At 46.6% G+C, this 25633-nt stretch overlaps 1 protein-coding gene across 1 annotated transcript in view; it reads right to left on the bottom strand.

Moving 5' to 3' along the window:
- The window catches only part of LOC120056745 (calcium/calmodulin-dependent protein kinase kinase 1-like), a 70893-nt gene that overhangs the window by 20190 nt on the left and 25070 nt on the right, over positions 1–25633 (bottom strand). Inside the window, exons 4-7 of the mRNA XM_039004952.1 lie at positions 20541–20592; positions 17824–17960; positions 6191–6227; positions 5595–5616 (exon numbers count right to left, since the gene is read on the bottom strand). Coding sequence (XP_038860880.1) covers positions 5595–5616; positions 6191–6227; positions 17824–17960; positions 20541–20592 — 248 coding nt within the window. The remainder of the gene's footprint in view (positions 1–5594; positions 5617–6190; positions 6228–17823; positions 17961–20540; positions 20593–25633) is intronic.

Below are 25633 nucleotides of genomic sequence, written 5' to 3'. Positions count from 1 at the left end.
ACACACTGTATATAGACTTTATTTTTTTTCTATTGTGCTATTGACTGTATGTTTGTTTACTCCATGTGTAACCCTGTGTTCCGCCAGAGCCGCCAGCCAGCCAGGATCCGCCAGAGCCGCCAGCCAGCCAGGATCCGCCAAAGCCAGCCAGCCAGGATCCGCCAGAGCCAGCCAGCCAGGATCCGCCAGAGTCAGCCAGTCAGGAGCCGCCAGAGCTGGCCTTCAGTCATGAGCTGGCCTCCAGTCATGAGCTGCCCTCCAGTCATGAGCTGCCCTCCAGTCATGAGCTGCCCTCCAGTCATGAGCTGCCCCTCAGCCCGGAGCTGCCCCTCAGCCCGGAGCTGCCCCTCAGCCCGGAGCTGCCCCTCAGCCCGGAGCTGCCAGTAGTCCAGAGTTGCCCCTCTGTCCTGAGCTACCTCTCTGTCCTGAGCTACCTCTCTGTCCTGAGCTACTTCTCTGTCCTGAGCTACCTCTATGTCCTGAGTTATCTAGGGGGGACCGGTGTTAAGGTTCCTAGACCAGGGGCGAGGATCGCCACTCGGAAGACGCTAAGGAAATGGACAAAGACAATGGTGGAGTGGTGTCCTCGTCCTGCGCCGGAACCGCCACCGCGGACAGATGCCCACCCAGACCCTCCCCTTGAGTTTTAGGGGTGCGCCCGGAGTTCGCACCTTGAGGGGGGGGTTCTGTCACGTTCCTGACCTGTTTTCTGTTGTTTTGTATGTGTTTAGTTGGTCAGGGCGTGAGTTGGGGTGGGCATTCTATGTGTTGTGTTTCTATGTTGGGGTTAATGTGTTGCCTGATATGGTTCTCAATTAGAGGCAGGTGTTTGACGTTTCCTCTGATTGAGAACCATATTAAGGTAGGCTGTTCTCACTGTTTGTTTGTGGGTGATTGTCTTCCGTGTCTGTGTATGTCGCACCACACGGGACTGTTTCGTTGTCGTTCGTGTATGTAGTCTGTTCCTGTTCGTGCGTTCTTCGTATATTGTAAGTTCTCAAGTCCAGGTCTGTCTACATCGTTTATTTGTTTTGTAGTTTGTTGAAGTGTTTTCGTGTTTCGTCTTTACTTTAATAAATATCATTATGTCCACATTCCACGCTGCGCTTTGGTCCAATCCCTACTCCTCCTCTTCAGACGAAGAGGAGGAGAATGACCGTTACAGTTTCTGTCGCACTGCTTTGCTTTATCTTGGAAAGGTCGCAGTTGTAAATGAGAACTTGCTCTCAACTGGCCTACCTGGTTAAATAAAGGTGAAATAAATATACAGTATATATTATTCCATTTCCGTTAGTCACATGTCTGTGGAACTTGTTCAGTTTTTGTCTCAGTTGTTGAATCTGTTATGTTCATACAAATATTTACACATGTTTAAGTTTGCTGAAAATAAACGCAGTTGACAGTGAGAGGACGTTTCTTTTTTTGCTGAGTTTAGTTAAAGTACAAAAGGGAAAATAAATAAACATGAATATGGGTTGAATTTACAATGGTTTTTGTTCTTCACTGGTTGACCTGTTCTTGTGGCAACAGGTCACAAATCTTGCTGCTGTGATGGCACACTGGTATTTCACCCAGTAGATATGGGAGTTTATCAAAATCGGGTTTGTTTTCGGATTCTTTGTGGATCTGTGTAATCTGAGGGAAATATGGGTCTCTAATATGGTCATACATTTGGCAGGAGGTTAGGAAGTGCAGCTCCGTTTCCACCTCATTTTGTGGGCACATAGCCTGTCGTCTCTTGAGAGCCAGGTCTGCCTTTCTCAATAGCAAGGCTATGCTCACTGAGTCTGTACATAGTCAAAGCCTTCCTTAAGTTTGGGTCAGTCACAGTGGTCAGGTATTCTTCCTCTGTGTACTCTCTGTTTAGGGACAAATAGCATTCTAGTTTGCTCTGTTTTTTGTTAATTCTTTCCAATGTGTCAAGTAATTATCTTTTTGTTTTCTCATGATTTGGTTGGGTCTAATCGTGTTGCTGTCCTGGGGCTCTGTGGGGTCTGTTTGTGTTTGTGAACATCTCTCTGCTCTCTGTAGGCAATGGCTTTGTTATGGAAGGTTTGGGAATCGCTTCCTTTTAGGTGGTTGTAGAATTTAACGGCTCTTTTCTGGATTTTGATAATTAGCGGGTATCGGCCTAATTCTGATCTGCATGCATTATTTGGTGTTTTATGTTGTTTCTCAGTGGTCTAAACAGGGGAATGTCTGGTACATCAAAGGGGTTTCTCAGTGGTTTAAACAGGGGAATGTCTGGTACATCAAAGGGGTTTCTCAGTGGTCTAAACAGGGGAATGTCTGGTACATCAAAGGGGTTTCTCAGTGGTTTAAACAGGGGAATGTCTGGTACATCAAAGGGGTTTCTCAGTGGTCTGAACAGGGGAATGTCTGGTACATCAAAGGGGTTTCTCAGTGGTCTGAACAGGGGAATGTCTGGTACAAAATGGCTTCTCGATGGTCTAAACTGTTAGTTTACACCTGTTGTTTATGACGCACGTGACAAATAAAATTTGATTTGATTTGAGTCACTAACCTAAGGAATCCTATTTGTGTTTGTGAACAGAGCCCCAGAACCAGCTTGCTTAGAGGACTCTTCTCCAGGTTCATCTCTCTGTAGGTGATGGCTTTGTTATGGAAGGTTTGGGAATCACTTCCTTTTAGGTGGTTATAGAATATAACGACTCTTTTCTGGATTTTGATAATTAGCGGGTATCGGCCTAATTCTGATCTGCATGCATTATTTGGTGTTTTATGTTGTACACAGAGGATATTTTTGAAAAGGATATAATTGGTATATCAAATTTTATGTTCCTTTTGATGGCATAGAAGGCCCTTCTTGCCTTGTCTCTCAGCTCATTCACAGCTTTATGGAAGTTACCTGTGGCGCTGATGTTTAGGCCGAGGTATGTATCGTTTTTTGTGTGATCTAGGGCAACCGTGTCTAGATGGAATTTGTAATTGTGGTCCTGGCGACCAGTCTATGAATTCTTCAATTACATTGAGCTGATTTCTGACGTGCTATTCCTTCTTTTCCCGTAGTATATTTCTGTATTGTTTTAGTGATTCACCATAGTGAAGGCTTAGACTCAGGTTTTCTGGGTGTCTATGTTTTTGGTTGGACAGGTTTCTCAATTTCTTTCATATGTTTTTGCATTCTTCATCAAACCATTTGTCATTGTTGTTAATTTTTTTCAGTTTTCAATTTGACATTTTTAGTTTTGATAGAGAAGCTGAGGTCAAATACAGTTGAAATCGAAAGTTTACATACACCTTAGCCAAATACATTTATACTCAGATTTTCACAATTCCTGTCATTTAATTCTAGTAAAAATTCCCTGTCTTAGGGATTTCTTTGTTTGTGCCTACATTTTTTCAATTTAGGTACACAAGTGCTCCTTGTAAAAAAGGTCAGCATAGAGCTCCCCCTCTCTGTCTCCCTCTTTCCCTCTCTCCCTCTCTTCCTCTTTCCCTCTCTCCCCCTCTCTCTCTCCCTCTTTCCCTCTCTCCCCCTCTCCCTCTTTCCCTCTTTCCCCCTCTCCCTCTCTCCCTCTCCCTCTTTCCCTCTCTCCCTCCCCCCTCTCTCTCTCTTTCCCTCTCTCCCTCTCCCTCTTTCCCTCTCTCCCTCCCCCCCTCTCTCTCTCCCTCTTTCCCTCTCCCTCTTTCCCTCTCCCTCTCTCCCTCCCCCCTCTCTCTTCCTCTTTCCCTCTCTCCCCCTCTCTCTCTCCCTTTCCCTCTCTCCCTCTTTCCCTCTCTCTCTCCCTCTCCCTCTTTCCCTCTCCCTCTCTCCCTCCCCCCCTCTCCCTCTTTCCCTCTCCCCCCCCTCTCTCTCCCTCTTTCCCTCTCTCCCCCCCTCTCTCTCCCTCTTTCCCTCTCTCCCCCTTTCCCCCTCTCCCTCTCTCTCTCTCTCTCCCAGTTAAATGGGCATTGGGTGGATTAGATGGGAAAAGTTGCCCTTCTATTGAATCAAAATGTCACCATTCAGAAAGAATTCCCTCGTGATACCAGCTCTCTATTTCTTCTGTTTTCTTGTCACAAAGCCATTAGCTTCACATCAAAGGGGTTTCTCAGTGGTTTAAACAGGGGAATGTCTTGTACATCAAAGGGGTTTCTCAGTGGTTTAAACAGGGGAATGTCTGGTACATCAAAGGGGTTTCTCAGTGGTCTGAACAGGGGAATGTCTGGTACATCAAAGGGGTTTCTCAATGGTTTAAACAGGGGAATGTCTGGTACATCAAAGAGGTTTCTCAGTGGTTTAAACAGGGGAATGTCTGGTACATCAAAGGGGTTTCTCAGTGGTCTGAACAGGGGAATGTCTGGTACATCAAAGGGGTTTCTCAGTGGTTTAAACAGGGGAATGTCTGGTACATCAAAGGGGTTTCTCAGTGGTCTGAACAGGGGAATGTCTGGTACATCAAAGGGGTTTCTCAGTGGTCTGAACAGGGGAATGTCTGGTACATCAACGAGGTTTCTCAGTGGTCTGAACAGGGGAATGTCTGGTACATCAAAGAGGTTTCTCAGTGGTTTAAACAGGGGAATGTCTGGTACATCAAAGAGGTTTCTCAGTGGTCTAAACAGGGGAATGTCTGGTACATCAACGAGGTTTCTCAGTGGTCTGAACAGGGGAATGTCTGGTACATCAAAGAGGTTTCTCAGTGGTTTAAACAGGGGAATGTCTGGTACATCAACGAGGTTTCTCAGTGGTTTAAACAGGGGAATGTCTGGTACATCAAAGGGGTTTCTCAGTGGTTTAAACAGGGGAATGTCTGGTACATCAAAGGGGTTTCTCAGTGGTCTGAACAGGGGAAATGTCTGGTACATCAAAGAGGTTTCTCAGTGGTTTAAACAGGGGAATGTCTGGTACATCAAAGAGGTTTCTCAGTGGTTTAAACAGGGGAATGTCTGGTACATCAAAGGGGTTTCTCAGTGGTCTGAACAGGGGAATGTCTGGTACATCAAAGGGGTTTCTCAGTGGTCTGAACAGGGGAATGTCTGGTACATCAAAGGGGTTTCTCAGTGGTTTAAACAGGGGAATGTCTGGTACATCAAAGGGGTTTCTCAGTGGTCTGAACAGGGGAATGTCCGGTACATCAAAGGGGTTTCTCAGTGGTCTGAACAGGGGAATGTCTGATACAAAATGGCTTCTCCATGGTCTAAACTGTTAGTTTACACCTGTTGTTTACGAAGCACGTGACAAATCAAATTTGATTTGATTTGAGTCACTAACCAAAGGAACTCATCATCCCTTTACTTTAGAAAAATCCACTGCAACAAATAAGAGGAATAAAAACTCTCTCTTAACAGGAAGAGAAGCGGGTCAAAAAGCATAGAGAAACTCTGGTCTAGTGGTAATACCACTGGTAATAACTGTCAAGTGTCAAACACAAGCACATGATGAATCCCCTCTGGAAAGAGAGCGACGGGGGGAGGAGGAGAGGAAGAGAGAGCAGTGAACAAAGGCACTACGTCAGCTTTGAGTAATGAAGGAGGCACTAGAGAGAGAGAAGAGAGGAAAGGGAGGATGAGGGGAAAGGGGAAGAGGGGATGAGGGGTCGGGCTTCAATTATTGATGAAAAAAAGGACACGACATGTCCTAGGCTACTCACCCCTTTGGCATCAAATCAAACACTTCAGGAGAGAGAGAGAGACAGAGATGATAAATGCATCAGTCTATGTCTGTCAAAGAGATTATAGTACTGTATACTGTCGAACTCAGCACAATTGGTTGTAGTCTGACACTAACACTGTAAGGTACGACACCTTTTCATTTCATTAGCCAATAGCCATAATTACCTATAGTAGATTAGGTGGTTTGATGCCTTAACTCAGCCATTCTCTCTCCTGCCATGTCTACTGGTACTGATGGAAGGAATCCACCCATAGTCTATGTACCTTAGACAGGTGATGCACGCTTTAGAAGACAAGGTGCTACCTAGAATCCTAAAGGGTTCTTCAACTGTCCCTCCGAAAATAACTCTTTTTGGTTCCAAGTGGAACCCTTTCACCACCAAAGGGTTCTACCTGAAACCAAAAAGGGTTCTCTTATGGGGACAAATGAAGAATACTTTTTTCTAAGTGTGCGTGGTAGAGAGGCTACGTTTATGTGCTATCCTCTAGCGTTTTCATATGGAGTCAGCTGTGCTAACTGCTCAGGGCACTAACAGGTCGATTTACAGTTGAGATAAGAGTGTGAGGTACATACCCATGTGAAGGTTGTCCTCTGCAGGATCATCCAACACCTGCAACAATAATAACACATCATCAGGAATACATCCCATAATATTATTAAGCATAAGAGGCAGACACAGGTAAGTAGCGTTGTTCGGCCCACCGTGATTATTGCTTTTATAAAACTGTTACCAACATATTAAAATTACAATAAATTACATAGTTTCCTTAAAATGTCATTTTGATAAGTAAATTAATACAATTTAATTATTCCATCAGAAGATATATTCTGGACAAAAATCTGATTGTTAGTTATTTTGTCTATGTTTCTACAGATGCGACCCAGTCTTGAATTATTTTTGCATAGTTGCTTGCAAAAGGACTGGTCATCAGTTCTAAACAAAATGGTTGCTACGCTGCTCGTCCAATCAGCATTTAGGATCCAAACAACCAGTTTTATAATACACCCTACCTGGAACTTAAGGTCAGTTCTCATTTTTCATTCATTTCTTTCTTCCCCTTGTACTCAGGAAATGATGTAGGCCTGGGACACCACATGTGTACATTTAATTATCAGGTGGAACATAAAACCACAGTACCCTGGACCTCGGGTAAGATGTCAACACCCCAGCCCTATAGTATAGGGCTACCATGACACTGAAGAATGCAGCATAGCTGTCACGATCGTCGTAAGAAGCGGACCAAAGCGCAGCGTGGTTTGAATACATATTTCTAGATTTAATGAAGAACACTTAAACAAAAACAACAAAACGAATAAGACGAACGTGACCGCTATAGAAACACTGTGCTAACATGCAACATAACATAGACAATAACCAAAACACCTGCATCCCCCATGTCACACCCTGACCTAACTAAAATAATAAAGAGAACAAAGATAACTAAGGCCAAGGCGTGACAGTACCCCCCCCCCCAAAAGGTGCGGACTCCAGCCGCAAAACCTGACACTGAAGGGGAGGGTCCGGTGGGCCTTCTTACGGCGGCGGCTCGGGTGCGGGACGTGGACCCCACTCCACCATAGTCATTACCCGCTTTGGTGGCGCCTCTGGAGCGGGGACCCTTGCAGCGAGTCCCGGACTGAAGACCATCGTAGAGGGCGTCACTGGACGGAGGGGCAGCTCCGGACTGAGTGGTAGCTCCGGACTGAGGGGCAGCTCAGGACTGAGGGGCAGCTCCGGACTGACGGGCAGCTCCGGACTGACGGGCAGCTCCGGACTGAGGCGCAGCTCCGGACTGAAAGGCAACTCCGGACTGAAGGGCAGCTCCGGACTGAAGGGCAGCTCCGGACTGACGGGCAGCTCCGGACTGACGGGCAGCTCCGGACTGACGGGCAGCTCCGGACTGACGGGCAGCTCCGGACTGAGGGGCATCTCAGGACTGAGGGGCAGCTCCGGACTGAGGGGTAGCTCAGGACTGAGGGGCAGCTCCGGACTGACAGGCAGCTCCGGACTGAAAGGCAGCCCCGGACTGAAAGGCAGCTCATGACTGAAGGGCAGCTCATGACTGAGAGGTAGCTCATGACTGAAGAGCAGCTCATGACTGAGGGGTAACTCATGACTGGCGGGCGGCTCCGGCGGCTCCTGACTGGCGGGCGGCTCCGGCGGCTCCTGACTGGCGGGCGGCTCCGGCGGCTCCTGACTGGCGGGCGGCTCCGGCGGCTCCTGACTGGCGGGCGGCTCTGGCAGCTCCTGACTGGCGGGCGGCTCTGGCTGCTCCTGACTGGCGGGCGGCTCTGGCGGCTCCTGACTGGCGGGCGGCTCTAGCGGCTCCTGACTGGCGGGGAGGAGGAACAGGGCTTACAGGGCTCTGGAGACGCACAGGAAGCCTGGTGCGTGGTGTTGGCACTGGTGGTACTGGATAGACCGGACCGTGAAGACGCACTGGAGGTCTCGAGCTAATGGCCTGCACAACCCATCCTGGCTGGATGGTAACTCTAGCTCGGCACGTGCGGGGCGCAGGCACAGGACACACTGGGCTGTGCAGACATACGGGAGACACAGTGCGCAACTCCGGCGCAGGATATCCTGGCCCGAGGAGACCCACTGGCTGTCTGGAGAGCAGGGCTGGCACCATCTTCCCTGGCTGGATCCTCACTCTAGCTCGGCAGATGCGGGGAGCTGGGATGTAGTGCACCGGGCTAAGCACGCGTACTGGAGATACCGTGCGTTCTACCGCATAACACGGTGCCTGACCAGTACGACGCTCTCTCTCTCCATAGTAAGCACGGGGAGTTGGCGCAGGTCTCCTACCTGGCTTCGCCACACTCTCCGTGTGCCACCCCCAAGAAATTTTTGGGGCTGCCTCTCGGGCTTCCTACCGCGCCGCCGTGCTGCCTCCATTCGCCGGTATCCCTCCTCACATTGCTGCAGAGAATCCCAGGCGGGCTCCGGCACTCTCCCTGGGTCGACCGCCCACCTGTCTATCTCTTCCCAAGTTGTATAGTCCAGATTCTGCTCCCATGTCCAGAAATCCTGACATCGCTGCCTCTCCTGCTCCTGCCCGTTACCACGCTGCTTGGTCCTATTTTGGTGGGTTATTCTGTCACGATCGTCGTAGGAAGCGAACCAAAGCGCAGCATGGTTTGAATACATATTTCTAGATTTAATGAAGAACACTTAAACAAAAACAACAAAACGAATAAGACGAACGTGACCGCTATAGAAACACTGTGCTAACATGCAACATAACATAGACAATAACCAAAACACCTGCATCCCCCATGTCACACCCTGACCTAACTAAAATAATAAAGAGAACAAAGATAACTAAGGCCAGGGCGTGACAATAGCAAGTATTCATTGGCCTTTAAAGCACTTGTCTCAAGAGGATCTTTAGATGCCAGTTTGAATTGAGCCCAATTGAGGAGGATATTAATATCTAACATGTACTGTATTATCTCAGCTACTAACCATCTGTGACAAATGTAATTGCCACATTACGTTTTACATTTTCCCTCTAGCTGAGACTCTTTTATAACAAGAGAACAGTTCTGAGGCATAATAAGAACATTTGACTGTGAATTGGAGAGGCACAATGAATATGATCTCATCCCAGGAGAAGGATGAGGAGATGGGTAGAGGAGGACAGGAGGAGACAGAGAGAGGAGGACAGGAGGAGATGGAGAGAGGAGGACAGGAGGAGATAGAGAGAGGAGGACAGGAGGAGATAGAGAGAGGAGGACAGGAGGAGATGGAGAGAGGAGGACAGGAGGAGATGGAGAGAGGAGGACAGAAGGACAGGAGGAGATAGAGAGAGGAGGACAGGAGGACAGGAGGAGATAGAGAGAGGAGGACAGGAGGACAGGACGAGATGGAGAGAGGATGACAGGAGGAGATGATGGAGGAGGACAGGAGGACAGGAGGAGATGGAGACAGGAGGACAGGAGGAGATGAGGGAGGAGGACAGGAGGACAGGAGGAGATGGAGCGAGGAGGACAGGAGGAGATGAGAGAGGAGGACAGGAGGCGATGGAGAGTGAAGGACAGGAGGAGATGGATAGAGGAGGACAGGAGGAGTGGGAGTGGCTGGTTGCTCTGGGATGAGGCTGTAGAGTGAAACACTATGAGAGGAGCTCCACTTTCACTGTAACTCATTATGACTGACTGGTACAGTGCTGCTGGGAGTCCCAGAGGTACCCATGGCCACCCACTGACTCCATCCCATCTCCATCTCCGTGCCTCCACCCTCCCCTCCTTTCACTGTAACTCATTATGACTGGCTGGCATGGTACCTCCTACTGACTCCAGCCCCAGCCCTCTCGATGCCCTCCACCCACCCGGCCCTCCATCAGGCCCTGATGAGGCACCCCAAATAAGTCTGGGTGCGCCCCCCCGCCGTCTGCCAGTGATTGAAGAGCACCCTGATGATGCCACTGGAGAGACGACTGCATCAGCGCGGTGCGTTAGGTCCGTCTCTCCTCCGTCTCTCCTCCGTCTCTCCTCTCTAAATATACATCTCCTTCACATAAGCCACTGTGGTGAGCAGCACAGTGATTGGTCACGTCCCAAAATGGTACTCTATCTCCTATATTACACGTCTTTTGACCGTAGTGCAATACACCGTGCCCTCAGAAACTAGTGCACTACGCCGTGCCTTCAGAAACTAGTGCACTACACCGTGCCTTCAGAAACTAGTGCACAACACCGTGCCTTCAGAAACTAGTGCACTACACCGTGCCTTCAGAAACTAGTGCACTACACCGTGCCTTCAGAAACTAGTGCACAACATCGTGCCTTCAGAAACTAGTGCACAACACCGTGCCTTCAGAAACTAGTGCACTACACCGTGCCTTCAGAAACTAGTGCACTACACCGTGCCTTCATAAACTAGTGCACTACACCGTGCCTTCAGAAACTAGTGCACTACACCGTGCCTTCAGAAACTAGTGCACTACACCGTGCCTTCAGAAACTAGTGCACAACACCGTGCCTTCAGAAACTAGTGCACTACACCGTGCCTTCAGAAACTAGTGCACAACACCGTGCCTTCATAAACTAGTGCACTACACCGTGCCTTCAGAAACTAGTGCACTACACCGTGCCTTCAGAAACTAGTGCACTACACCGTGCCTTCAGAAACTAGTGCACTACACCGTGCCTTCAGAAACTAGTGCACAACACCGTGCCTTCAGAAACTAGTGCACTACACCGTGCCTTCATAAACTAGTGCACTACACCGTGCCTTCAGAAACTAGTGCACAACACCGTGCCTTCAGAAACTAGTGCACTACACCGTGCCTTCAGAAACTAGTGCACAACACCGTGCCTTCAGAAACTAGTGCACTACACCGTGCCTTCAGAAACTAGTGCACTACACCGTGCCTTCAGAAACTAGTGCACTACACCGTGCCTTCAGAAACTAGTGCACTACACCGTGCCTTCAGAAACTAGTGCACTACACCGTGCCTTCAGAAACTAGTGCACTACACCGTGCCTTCAGAAACTAGTGCACAACACCGTGCCTTCAGAAACTAGTGCACAACACCGTGCCTTCAGAAACTAGTGCACAACACCGTTCCTTCAGAAACTAGTGCACTACACCGTGCCTTCAGAAACTAGTGCACTACACCGTGCCTTCAGAAACTAGTGCACAACACCGTGCCTTCAGAAACTAGTGCACTACACCGTGCCTTCAGAAACTAGTGCACTACACCGTGCCTTCAGAAACTAGTGCACTACACCGTGCCTTCAGAAACTAGTGCACTACACCGTGCCTTCAGAAACTAGTGCACTACACCGTGCCTTCAGAAACTAGTGCACTACACCGTGCCTTCAGAAACTAGTGCACTACACCGTGCCTTCAGAAACTAGTGCACAACACCGTGCCTTCAGAAACTAGTGCACTACACCGTGCCTTCAGAAACTAGTGCACTACACCGTGCCTTCAGAAACTAGTGCACTACACCGTGCCTTCAGAAACTAGTGCACTACACCGTGCCTTCAGAAACTAGTGCACAACACCGTGCCTTCAGAAACTAGTGCACTACACCGTGCCTTCAGAAACTAGTGCACTACACCGTGCCTTCAGAAACTAGTGCACTACACCGTGCCTTCAGAAACTAGTGCACTACACCGTGCCTTCAGAAACTAGTGCACAACACCGTGCCTTCAGAAACTAGTGCACTACACCGTGCCTTCATAAACTAGTGCACTACACCGTGCCTTCAGAAACTAGTGCACTACACCGTGCCTTCAGAAACTAGTGCACTACACCGTGCCTTCAGAAACTAGTGCACAACACCGTGCCTTCAGAAACTAGTGCACAACACCGTGCCTTCAGAAACTAGTGCACTACACCGTGCCTTCAGAAACTAGTGCACTACACCGTGCCTTCAGAAACTAGTGCACTACACCGTGCCTTCAGAAACTAGTGCACTACACCGTGCCTTCAGAAACTAGTGCACTACACCGTGCCTTCAGAAACTAGTGCACAACACCGTGCCTTCAGAAACTAGTGCACTACACCGTGCCTTCAGAAACTAGTGCACTACACCGTGCCTTCAGAAACTAGTGCACTACACCGTGCCTTCAGAAACTAGTGCACTACACCGTGCCTTCAGAAACTAGTGCACTACACCGTGCCTTCAGAAACTAGTGCACTACACCGTGCCTTCAGAAACTAGTGCACTACACCGTGCCTTCAGAAACTAGTGCACTACACCGTGCCTTCATAAACTAGTGCACTACACCGTGCCTTCAGAAACTAGTGCACTACACCGTGCCTTCAGAAACTAGTGCACAACACCGTGCCTTCAGAAACTAGTGCACTACACCGTGCCTTCATAAACTAGTGCACTACACCGTGCCTTCAGAAACTAGTGCACTACACCGTGCCTTCAGAAACTAGTGCACTACACCGTGCCTTCAGAAACTAGTGCACAACACCGTGCCTTCAGAAACTAGTGCACTACACCGTGCCTTCATAAACTAGTGCACTACACCGTGCCTTCAGAAACTAGTGCACTACACCGTGCCTTCAGAAACTAGTGCACTACACCGTGCCTTCAGAAACTAGTGCACAACACCGTGCCTTCAGAAACTAGTGCACAACACCGTGCCTTCAGAAACTAGTGCACTACACCGTGCCTTCAGAAACTAGTGCACTACACCGTGCCTTCAGAAACTAGTGCACTACACCGTGCCTTCAGAAACTAGTGCACTACACCGTGCCTTCAGAAACTAGTGCACTACACCGTGCCTTCAGAAACTAGTGCACAACACCGTGCCTTCAGAAACTAGTGCACTACACCGTGCCTTCAGAAACTAGTGCACTACACCGTGCCTTCAGAAACTAGTGCACTACACCGTGCCTTCAGAAACTAGTGCACAACACCGTGCCTTCAGAAACTAGTGCACTACACCGTGCCTTCAGAAACTAGTGCACTACACCGTGCCTTCATAAACTTTTTTTTCAACATGTTGTTACGTTACAGCCTCCTTCAAAAATGGATTACATAGTTGTTGTTTTGTCCCCCTCATCAATCTACACACAATACCCCATAATGACAATGCAAAAAAACCTGGGTTTTAGAAACTGAAATATCACATTTACATAAGTATTCAGACCCTTCACTCAGTACTTTGTTGAAGCCGCTTTGGCAGCGATTACAGCCTCGAGCCTTCTTGGCTATGACGCTACAAGCTTGGCACACTCTGTATTTGAAGAGTTTCTTCCATTCTTCTCTTCAGAACATACTTATGCTCTGTCAGGTTGGATCGGGAGTGCTGCTGCACAGCTGGTTTCAGATCTCTTCAGAGATGTTCAATCGGGTCCAAGTCCGGGCTCTGGCTGGGCCACTCAAGGACATTCAGAGACTTGTCCCGAAGCCACTCCTGCGTTGTCTTGGCTGTGTGCTTAGGGTCGTCGTCCTGTTGGAAGGTGAACCTTCACCCCAGTCTGAGATCCTGAGCGCTCCAAAGCAGGTTTTCATCAAGGATCTCTCTATACTTTGCTCAGTTCATCTTTGCCTCGATCCTGACTAGTCTCCCAGTCTCTGCCACTGAAAAACATCCCCAGAGCATGATGCTGCCACCACCATGCTTCACCGTAGGGATGGTGCCAGGTTTCCTCCAAATGTGACGCTTGGTATATCAGACCAGATAATCTTGTTTCTCATGTTCTGCGAGTCCTTTAGGTGCCTTTTGGCAAACTCCAAGCGGGGTGTCATGTGCCTTTTACTGAGGAGTGGCTTCCATCTGGCCACTCCACCATAAAGGCCCGATTGGTGGAGTGCTGCAGAGAAGGTTCTCCCATCTCCACAGAGGAACTCTGGAGCTCTGTCAGAGCGACCATCGGGTTCTTGGTCACCTCCCTGACCAAGGCCCTTCTCCCCCGATTGCTCAGTTTGGCAAACTTCTACCATTTAAGAATGATGGAGGCCACTATGTTCTTGGGGACCGTCAATGCAGCAGAAATGTTTTGGTACCCTTCTCCAGATCTGTGCCTCGACACAATCTTGTCTCTGAGCTCTACGGACAATTCCTTCGACCTCATGGCTTGGTTTTTGCTCTGACATGCACTGTCAACTGTAGGACCTTATATAGACAGGTGTGTGCCTTTCCAAATCATCTCCAATCAATTTAATTTACAACAGGTGGACTCCAATCAAGTTGTAGAAACATCAAGGATGATCAATGGAAACAGGATGCAGCTGAGCTTTCGAGTCTCATAGCGCTACACACGGTGTAGTGCACAGAATACTTCTGTAAATATATTATAGTATAGTATTTATAGTATAGTATAATATAATATTTCTGTTTCTTGTGTTTTATAAATTTGCACAAAAAAAGAAGATCTTTGTCATTATCGGTATTGTGTGTAGATTGCTGATCTTTTTATTTTATTTAATCAATTTTAGAATAAGGCTGTAACATAAAATGTTTTGGGGAAAAGTCAAGGGGTCTGAATACTTTCCGAAAGCACTGTGTATATATAGGGACACAATCAGGTTGTTCATGCTGTGTATTCCGTGGAGGTATGACGAGGTTAGCAGCATCGAGGCTTAGTATGCATGTCACGCCCTGACCATAGATTGCTTTGTATGTTTGTATGTTTTGTTTGGTCAGGGTGTGATGTGGGTGGGCATTCTATGTTGTATGTCTACGTTGTCTATTTCTATGTGTTTGGCCTGGTGTGGTTCCCAATCAGAGGCAGCTGTCTATCGTTGTCTCTGATTGGGAGCCATACTTAGGTATCCTGTTTTCCATTTTGAGTTGTGGGTGATTGTGTCACGTTCTGACACTAGTTCTTTAACTCTTTAATATCTTTAACCCCTTACGCTCATGGAAATAGGCCTATATGGATAGAACCAAATTGAAATGTTTCTAACAAAAGAACTATAAACCGGATCGGCAGGTAGCTTAGTGGTTAGAGCGTTGGGCCAGTAACCGAAAGGTTGCTGTATCGAAGGCAGTTAACCCACGAAGGCAGTTAACCCACTGTTCCCCCGTTTTGTTTCAGTGTTCAGTTTTATTATTAAAACATTATGGACACAAACCACGCTGTATCTTGGTCCGACATTTCTTACTCCTCAGACGAGGAGAACGAAGACTACCGTTACAGAATCACCCACCACAACAGGACCAAGCAGCGTGGTAACGGGCAGCAGCAGCGAGATCTGGACTATACAACTTGGGACGAAATAGAAAGGTGGTCGGTCGACCCAGGGAGAGTGCCGGAGCCCGCCTGGGATTCTCTGGAGCAGTGCGAGGAGGGATACCGGCGAATGGAGTTGGCACGGCAATCAAGAAAGCGCGGATGGAAGCCAGAGAGGCAGCCCCAAAAATCAAAAATGTCTTGGGGGGTGGCACACAGGGAGTGTGGCTAAGCCAGGTAGGAGACCTGAGCCAACTCTCCGTGCTTACCGTGGAGAGCGAGCGTACGGGCAGACACCGTGTTATGCGGAAGAGCGCACGGTGTCTCCAGTACGTGTGCATAGCCCGGTGCGGTACATAGCAGCGCCTCATATCGGCCGGGCTAGAGTGGGCATCGAGCCAGGTGCCATGAAGCCGTCTCCTCGGGCCGGTGTACATGGCACCAACCCTACGCATGGTGTCCCCGGTTCGCCAGCACAGCCCAGTGCGGGCTATTCCACCTCGCCGCACTGGTCTGGCTACGGGGAGTATTCAGCCAGGTAGGGTTGGGCAGGCTCGGTGCTTGAGACCTGTAGTGCGCCTCCACGGTCCGGTCTATCCGGTGCCTTCTCCAAGAACCAGCCCTCCGGTGGCGGCGCCACGTACCAGGCCTCCAGTTCCAGCACCCTGCACTAGCCCTGAGGTGCGTGTTCCCAGCCCGGTACCACCAGTTCCGGCACCACGCACCAGGCCTACTGTGCGCCTCCAGGGTCCAGTATGCCCTGTCCCTGCTCCCCGCACTCGCCCAGTGGTGCGTGTCCCCAGCCCGGTACCACCAGTTCCGGCACCAAGCACCAGGCCTACTGTGCGCATCAGCAGGCCAGAGTCTCCCGTCTGTCCAGCGCCGCCAGGGCCGCCCGTCTGTCCAGCGCCGCCTGAGCCGCCCGTCTGTCCAGCGCCGCCTGAGCCGCCCGTCAGTCAGGAGCCGCCAGAGCCGTCCGTCAGTCAGGAGCCGCCCGCCATCAGGAGCTGCCAGAGCCGCCCGCCAGTCAGGAGCTGCCAGAGCCGCCCGCCAGTCAGGAGCTGCCCGCCAGTCAGGAGCTGCCAGAGCTGCCCTTCAGTCCGGAGCTGCCCTTCAGTCCGGAGCTGCCCTTCAGTCCGGAGCTGCCCTTCAGTCCGGAGCTGCCCTTCAGTCCGGAGCTGCCTTTCAGTCCGGAGATGCCTTTCAGTCCGGAGATGCCTTTCAGTCCTGAGCTACCCCTCAGTCCTGAGCTGCCCCTCGGTCCTGAGCTGCCCCTCGGGCCTGAGCTGCCCCTCGGGCCTGAGCTGCCCCTCGGTCCTGAGCTGCCCCTCGGTCCGGAGCTGCCCCTCGGTCCGGAGCTGCCCCTCGGTCCGGAGCTGCCCCTCAGTCCGGAGCTGCCCCTCAGTCCAGAGGCGCCCCTCAGTCCAGAGGCGCCCCTCAGTCCAGAGGCGCCCCTCAGTCCAGTGGGGCCCTTTAGTAGGGTTGCCAGTCCTAGGAGGCCACAGAAGCGGACTAAGACTATGGTAGAGTGGGGTCCACGTCCAGCGCCAGAGCCGCCACCGCGGACAGATGCCCACCCAGACCCTCCCCTATAGGTTCAGGTTTTGCGGCCGGAGTCCGCACCTTTGGGGGGGGGGGGTACTGTCACGTTCTGACCCTAGTTCTTGTGTTATTTCTTTGTTTTAGTTGGTCAGGATGTGAGTTGGGTAGGTTATCTATGTTTTGTGTTTCTATGTTGGGTTTCTCGTTTGGCTTGATATGGTTCTCAATCAGAGGCAGGTGTTAGTCATTGTCTCTGATTGGGAACCATATTTAGGTAGCCTGTTTTCTGTTGTGTTTTGTGGGTGGTTATTTCCTGTTTAGTGTTTTTGTGTTTCACCTTCCGGGAATGTTCGTTTGTCGGTTTATTGTTTTGTTTCAGTGTTCAGTTTTATTATTAAAACATTATGGACACATACCACGCTGCACCTTGGTCCTCTTCTCCTTCACCAGACGAAAGCCGTTACAATGTATCTCAAATGGCATACTATTCCCTTTCATCTGTCTCCTCTCCAAATAAGTATCGCTCCTTCAGCTTTCCCCTCAATATATGACACCGTGTGGTAAATGAAAGCCTGTAGCTGATGTCTGGTAAATGGACGTGGACACACCTGTGGTTCTGTGGTGGTGGTGGTAGCATGTCTCATGATTGCTACAGTAACAACTATCAATGAAAGTGTTGTCTTGCTGGGTGAAGCATAAAATGCATATTTGTCATGGCCTCTTAGGTCAAATTAAATTGCTTGAAGATTCCACTTCACATTCTCCTTGCTTGGCCTCTTGTTTCTTTACTAGAGACAGACACAGTGAAACAGACTCTACTCTCACTTCTTGTGCCTTATGTTTCAGCTTACCTAGTGAACTATCCGTACTGAATAACTAACAATGAAATGAAATATTGTTTCTTTACCGGGTACAAACACAGACGTTGGGCAGACACAGTGAAACAGACTCTACTGACACTTGGCCTATGGTTTCTTGATCAGAGACACAGTGAGGTAGGCTCTCCGCTCACCTCCACCAGTTTGACTATGTTGAGATGGTCCAGCTTCTTGAGGATGGCGATCTCCTGGTACACCCTCTCCAGGGGGCCTAGGACTTTGGGCTGCTCCCCCTGGACCGCAGCCTTGGGTCCTCTCGGAGGGGGGCGACCTGCAGGGAACCAATAACCCCAAACCTCACGTCAGCTGCAATTTTAGACAATTAAATTAAATGTAACACAATTCAATCAATTTTAGATAGTGTCATTGGATTTCGACATGATGTGCGAAAAATGCTAATATCAGTCCCATGATTTGAGTGGGATTTGTGCTACAAATGCTAAAATACTAGCGTATAGAAACAGTGCCAGGGAAACTAAACCAAAGCATGGATTCCAGTCCCATCTTATCCATTTGGTGAACTCTTTAACTCTTTAATATCTTTAACCCCTTACGCTCATGGAAATAGGCCTATATGGATAGAACCAAATTGAAATGTTTCTAACAAAAGAACTATAAACCGGGGCGGCAGATAGCCTAGTGGTTAGAGCGTTGGGCCAGTAACCGAAAGGTTGCTGAATCGAAGGCAGTTAACCCACGACCATGGTTAAGAAAATACTATGGACATTATGGGGAAATGATCAGACCAAAAGGTGAGGACACATCAGTTCACCTGACACAAGACTGAATACAAAACATTACACTGTTGATTTGATGTGCATTTTACATTTCCTGTACTTTTCACAACATTTTGTCAATAACGAAAATACTCTGGATACATTCAGTAACATATTAAGAATGTTCAATGACATGTTGAAGTAGGTGAAATATAATGAAAAACTATGACACGGATTTGAGTGAGCGGTCTAACTGGTGTTGCTAAGTGACCAAACACCTCTCCAAACTGTGGGTTTCAGTGAGAGGTCTAACTGGTGTTGCTAAGTGACCAAACACCTCTCCAAACTGTGGGTTTCAGTGAGCGGTCTAACTGGTGTTGCTAAGTGACCAAACACCTCTCCAAAATGTGGGTTTCAGTGAGAGGTCTAACTGGTGTTGCTAAGTGACCAAACGCCTCTCCAAACTGTGGGTTTGAGTTAGATCTCTAACTGGTGTTGCTAAGTGACCAAACACCTCTCCAAACTGTGGGTTTGAGTGAGAGGTCTAACTGGTGTTGCTAAGTGACCAAACACCTCTCCAAACTGTGGGTTTGAGTTAGAGCTCTAACTGGTGTTGCTAAGTGACCAAACACCTCTCCAAACTGTGGGTTTGAGTGAGAGGTCTAACTGGTGTTGCTAAGTGACCAAACACCTCTCCAAACTGTGGGTTTGAGGTAGATCTCTAACTGGTGTTGCTAAGTGACCAAACACCTCTCCGGACTGTGGGTTTGAGTGAGAGGTCTAACTGGTGTTGCTAAGTGACCAAACACCTCTCCAAACTGTGGGTTTGAGTTAGAACTCTAACTGGTGTTGCTAATTGGCCTAAAACCTTATTTCAATGCACTTTTATGACACTATAAGGTGTTTTTTTTAGCTCTACTAGCTTTGCCATTGAGGAACTGAAGCAAGCACCCTTGTACTATTTGTTTGTAACACAGCCCTGCGTCCGCACCATCATACAATTATTGCCGTTGTTTACGCAATCCAAAAACGTTCCATTATAAATTGCAATCTGGGTCAGCTGGGCATCATCTGAAAGCTTGTTCCATTGCCAAAATGGCTAGCTAAGTTATGCAAATTGATCTTACAGCGTTAGGCTTTCAAAAGACACTTCAGACAAACAGATTGTAATTTAGGTGCTCACAGAATATAGAGTCATGAGTGCATTCAAGTGCGTGTTCTGCGGCTAATGCTTGTCGCAATACGACATGCGTATGCTAATTCTGTTCAGGACAGGACAAGGTATAACACGTCATCCTTGTAAACGTTGATACTGTCAATGACCTGCGTTTTCAAATATGGAAATGTAAAGTGCACATTTGGACTCATGGGTGTGTGTTTTGCTTGTATGATATCAAAGTGATATTTATTATACTCCTCAACGTCTCATCTTTCAGAACACATGGACTCCTCTTGATTTACAGCACTTCTCTCACTCAAGACAACAACAAATGTGCAAAAGTTGCCCAATTAGCGGGAGGGATGGGGGCATTTTATAACGGCTGTCAGTTAAAACCCACACAGCGCTGTGAACCGGAGAACCTGAGCTGACGTCATTTATAAAATGTTACTGTACAGCCACTGGGTTCCAATTTAAGTGCTTATGAATGACATAATCTGCCATTTTAAACCCGTATACAGGATGACAGGGACTGTATGTGGAAACGGCTAAGATCCTAACTGTATACTTGGTTTGATGGCCTTTTGAGCTGTATTTAATAATAATAATGATAATAATAGTAATAATAATATTAATAAAAATATTAAAAATAATAATAATAACAATATTAATATTAATATTATTATTATTAATAATAGTAATAATACTATTAATAGTAATATTAATAATAACAATAGTAATAATAATAATATTAATAGTAATAAATAATCATTTTGATATTAATATTAATTAATAATAATAATAACAATAATAATAAATGTAATTTAACAGACACTTTTATCCAAAGCGACAATGTTTTTCTTCTCGTATGGGTGGTACCAGGAATCCAGGAATGGAAGCCACCACCTGAGCTCCAGAGGAGCAGTGACCTAAGGAATATGTTGAATATGTCAAGGTCCAACCGTGTGACACGTACGTGGAAATCCATACTGCTTCATCAGCTTCTTCTTGGACACCACCTTCATGGCCTGAGGGGGATGAGATTGGTCATATTAGTGAGCTAACATGCCATATCTTTCCTTCTGGTCACTCACACACTATTAGTTGAATCACTAACAATAAAGAGAGACACACACACCACACAGTACACTTCAGTGCAGAAAACACAGAACACTTCAAGTTCATTCAATCATTTTCATTCATTCATTTATCCATTCCTTCCATCCATCCATCCATCCATCCATCCATCCATCCATCCATCCATCCATCCATCCATCCATCCATCCATCCATCCATCCATCCATCCATCCATCCATCCATCCATCAATCCCATACTGAACAGGATTAAGGGAGAGAGACTAACAGAATGGTCATGAGGGGGTCATACTAGATACATACAGAACCCCGGTACTTTAGTGAGGACCACTGGCTACTATTCTGAGATTTTTTGTGGTGGGCTTTGCGGCACCCAGAGGTGCTGAGGCATCACCTAAGTGGGTGCTACACAGTTGGAAGAGGAGAAGTTCAGTGGCTATAAGACCCAGACTGGTTCCCAGACTTGTTCTCTACAAGATCATCAGCAGATTCCATCACCATCATCCTGTGACCACATACCTCCACTCAAGCCATGAACTGACCCAGTCCATCTCCGAAGGATGCACTATTTAAAGACTTGGCCTTTATTGGTTGACCTGTCATATTGCTTGTTTGTTTTGTTTGCTCTTGAAGAATGCTATATTTATTATTAGAAGGTGTAAAGAAGTCTAAAGTTTTACAGCATTCAATAAATGTTCTATACATTAGCTAGTCCCTTCAGGAATTTGTAGAGATTTTGTAGAGATCTGCGGACAAAAATGTTTCATTTTCCTGAAACAATTCTGACATTTTGCATGGCGATATGCGATGATTTTGTTAAATTTGTCGCGAAAATGTGCTGTAAACAGAAAATGTTTCTCGACACGTGGCTTGATTGAACCATGTTATCTGGTAAATGTCTTGCGATTGGTTGAAATTGCGAGCACTCTTTCTCTACTGCGGTGATGGGTCAGTTTAATGCGATAATATTGAGATGATTGAAACTGTTTAATGCCGAAATAGTGCGGTGATTGGTCAAAATGTGCAATCTCAGAATGACGGAATCCTGGAGAAACTGATTAGTGTACACCAGCGTTGCAGGGACACTCGCTGTCAAAGCATCATGTTTCTCTGAACCATGGTGAAGTGGATGACATAATAACATCTTTAACTTCCTGTATTTATCTCCATATTAATCAAAGAAAGCTTTCATAAATGTTTCCATTGTGTCGTTTCTTGTGCTAATGGCGTACTTAAGATTCTCTGCTTGCGGGTAAGAAATGACTATGGAAATGGACTGATTCACAGTGGATGATTGGTTCTGTTAGGAAAGGGTTGACTTCTGTTATTGACAAGATTAAAGGCCCAATGCAGTCATAAATATTGATTTATATATATTTCTACACTATGAGGTTGGAATAATACTGTGAAATTGTGAAAATTATGATAAAGCCCTTTTAGTGTCAGAGCTGTTGGAAAAGACAGCCTGAAATTTCAGCCTGTTTTGGTGGGATGGAAATGGACACATCACCAGGCGGTAAATTAGTCAATAGACCAATAAGAATGAGAGTTCCAAACCTCTCTGCCAATAACAGCTAGTTAGTTTTCAGTTTTCCCCTCCCCAAATCAGACCACTCCCAGACAGTCCTAGAAGAATTATTGCATGAGAAATTGCTCTTTGCTAAGATTATTATTATTATTTTTTTTTTTACAATTTTAAACTGAAAACAAATCACAGTAATGTACTTAATTGTTACCCCAAAATGATTTGATATTGAGATCAAAACAGCTGCATTGAACCTTTAACTCAGGTAATGAGGACTCCAGAAAGCAAGCTGATGGTTCCGATGTTGGAGTCTGCAATTTGTTACCAAGGTGGCCATACATCCACATTGAAACTCAGTAACTTGTTACCTACAGTCATGCTATTGAAGTTCACAAAGCTAAACTTTCTTCCCTCAGTAAGAATCCTAAACCGTGCAGCTCAGGATAGAATTAACAACATCCTGTGAATTCACAACTTCAGAGAATTCTGGTGTTCTAGTGATGTGAGAGCCAAGTTCAGTGTCACACACACACACACACACACACACACACACACACACACACACACACACACACACACACACACACACACACACACACACACACACACACACACACACACACACACACACACACACACACACACACACACACACACACACACACACCTCATTACCTTACCATTTATAGCACTAATTAGCTGTTAATTCCTCGCACCTGCGGAATACATGTGTTTCCCGTTGGCTAATGAATAGGACCCATCTGAACGCATTACACAGTTTTATTAACGACATCATTCATATTCTCCCTGTGTGTGTAACCTCCAGGACATCAGACACTGTTCACACACCATGATGAAGGACCATGGATGGTGCATATCTTATAGGAGATCGTTTGTATTTTATTCTACTTCTTCAGACAGTACCCCCACCACCCTGTAGTATTGCTAGTTATTTCCCTGCCTGTGTCAAAGATCACAACATTAAAGCCTATTCATAGTGTAGTCTTCCATTGATGTCATAGTTCTCCCAGGATCAGCTCGGTGAGTTTAAAGAGGAGAAGGGCAAGATGACAGCAGTCTGTAAGTTGAGAGAGGACATTGAGAGAGGACATCAGTTCTGTGTGTGAATCCATGATAACAATGACAGAGAAATCAGACTATCTCGAGGGACAATGAAGGCGGAACAACATGGTTGTGGATGGAATTGCAGAATCTCCACATGAGACCTGACTAAGTGAGGGAAATAATCTCTGAGAAACTGAAGATGGACCACAGGGAAGATTGAGGTGGAGCGCGCCCACAGAACTGGAAAACCCACCACCGGCCCAGGTGACAGGCCCAGGCCAATAGTGGTCAAGTTCCTGTGGTTCAAGGACAAGGTAGCTGTTCTGGAAATGGCCAAGAACTTGAGAGGAACGTATATCTTCCTCAACGAGGACTAATCCTGAAGCTGTGTGCCAGAAGAGGAAAGAACTTATCTCAGCCATGAAAGCTGCTAGAGCGCGTGGGGACATTGCTTTCATCCACTATGACAGACTCATTGTCCCCCATCCCAGAAGCCTGGAAGGGATGAGAGAACCAGGCCTATGGGTTTGTAGCTTCAACCCCGCAGCACACACACACACACCAACTGATTAATGGACTCCTGAATGTATATTATTTTCTCTTGCTTTGTTTGCTCTCTTCCATATTAAGTCTATCTCTGATCAGCTACCCAGGAAAGGACTGAAAATAGCCCATATTAACATATGTAGCCTTAGAAATAAGGTTCATGAAATCAATAACTTGCTAACATCAGATAACATTCATATATTAGCCATTTCTGAGACTCACTTAGATAATTCATTTGATACAGCAGTAGCAATACAAGGATAACATCTATAGAAGAGACAGGAATGATTATGGGGGAGGAGTTGCTGTATATATTCAGAGCCATAATCCCTCTAATGCTTAGAGAAGATCTTATGTCAAGTGTTATTGAAGTGTTGTGGTTGCAGGTTCACTTGGCACATCTAAAGCCTTTTCTTTTGGGGTGTTGCTATAGGCCACCAAGTGCTAACAGTCAGTATCTAAATAATATGTGTGAAATGTTTGATAGTGTATGTGATGTAAACAGAGAGGTCTACTTTCTTGGGGACCTGAACATTGACTGGTTTTCATCAAGCTGTCCGCTCAAGAAGAAGCTTCTTACTGTAACCAGTGCCTGTAATCTGGTTCAGGTTATTAATCAACCTACCAGGGTGTTTACAAACACTACAGGAACAAGACCATCCACATGTATCGATCACATTTTACCAATGCTGTAGAACTTTGTTCTGAAGCTGTATCCGTACCCATTGAATGCAGTGATCACAATATAGTGGCTATATCCAGGAAAGCCAAAGTTCCAACAGCTGGGCCTAAAATAGTGTATAAGAGATCATACAAAAGATTTTGCTGTGACTCTTACGTGGACGTTAAAAATATTTGTTGGTCTGATGTGATTAATGAGGAGCATCCAGACGCTGCACTTGATGAATTTATGAAATTGCTTCTTCCAATAATTGATAAACATGCACCTGTTAGGAAACTGACTGTTAGAACTGTTAAGGGTCCATGGATTGATGAAGAATTTAAAAACTGTATGGTTGAAAGAGATGGGGCAAATTGAGTGGCTAATAAGTCTGGCTGCACATATGACCGGTTGACTTATTGCAAATCGAGAAATTATGTGACTAAACTCAACAAAAAGTAGAAGAAACTGTATTATGAAGCTAAGATCAATTATATAAAGAAGGATGGAAAAAAACTTGAGTACTTTAAATGAGATTATGGGCTTAATGACAAATTCAACTCCATCATTCATCGAAACAGATGGCATATTCATCACAAAACCATTTGATGTTGCCAATTATTTTAATGATTACTTAATTGGCAAAGTCAGCAAACTTGGCAGGAAACGCCAACAACAAACAGTGAGCCATCACACTCATGCATAAAAAAAACAAATAATGAAAGAAAAGCATTGCAAGTTTGAATTTTGTAAAATTAGTGTGAGAGGTGGATTTTTTATTTTTTTATCGATCAATAATGACAAACCTCCTGGCATTGACAACTTAGATGGAAAGCTACTGAGGATGGTAGCTGACTCTATAGTCACTCCTATCTGTCATATCTTTAATCTGAGATGAGAGGAAAGTCTTTGTCCTCAGGCCTGGAGCAAAGCCAAAGTCATTCCGCTACCCAAGAGGGGTAAAGCAGCCTTTACTGGTTCTAACAGCAGACCAATCAGCTTGCTGCCAGCTCTTAACAAACCGTTGGAAAAAATGTTGCTTGACCAAATACAATGCTATTCTCTGTAAACAAATGAACAACAGACTTTCAAGCATGCTTATAGAGAAGGGCACTCAGCATGTACTGCACTGACACAAATGACTGATGATTGGTTGAAAGAAATTGATAATAAGTAG

Source organism: Salvelinus namaycush, chromosome 12 (genome assembly GCF_016432855.1).
Source record: "Salvelinus namaycush isolate Seneca chromosome 12, SaNama_1.0, whole genome shotgun sequence".
Taxonomy (NCBI): domain Eukaryota; kingdom Metazoa; phylum Chordata; class Actinopteri; order Salmoniformes; family Salmonidae; genus Salvelinus; species Salvelinus namaycush.
The sequence above is the reverse complement of the archived record's forward strand: the minus strand, read 5'-3'. Positions and strand labels throughout refer to the sequence as shown.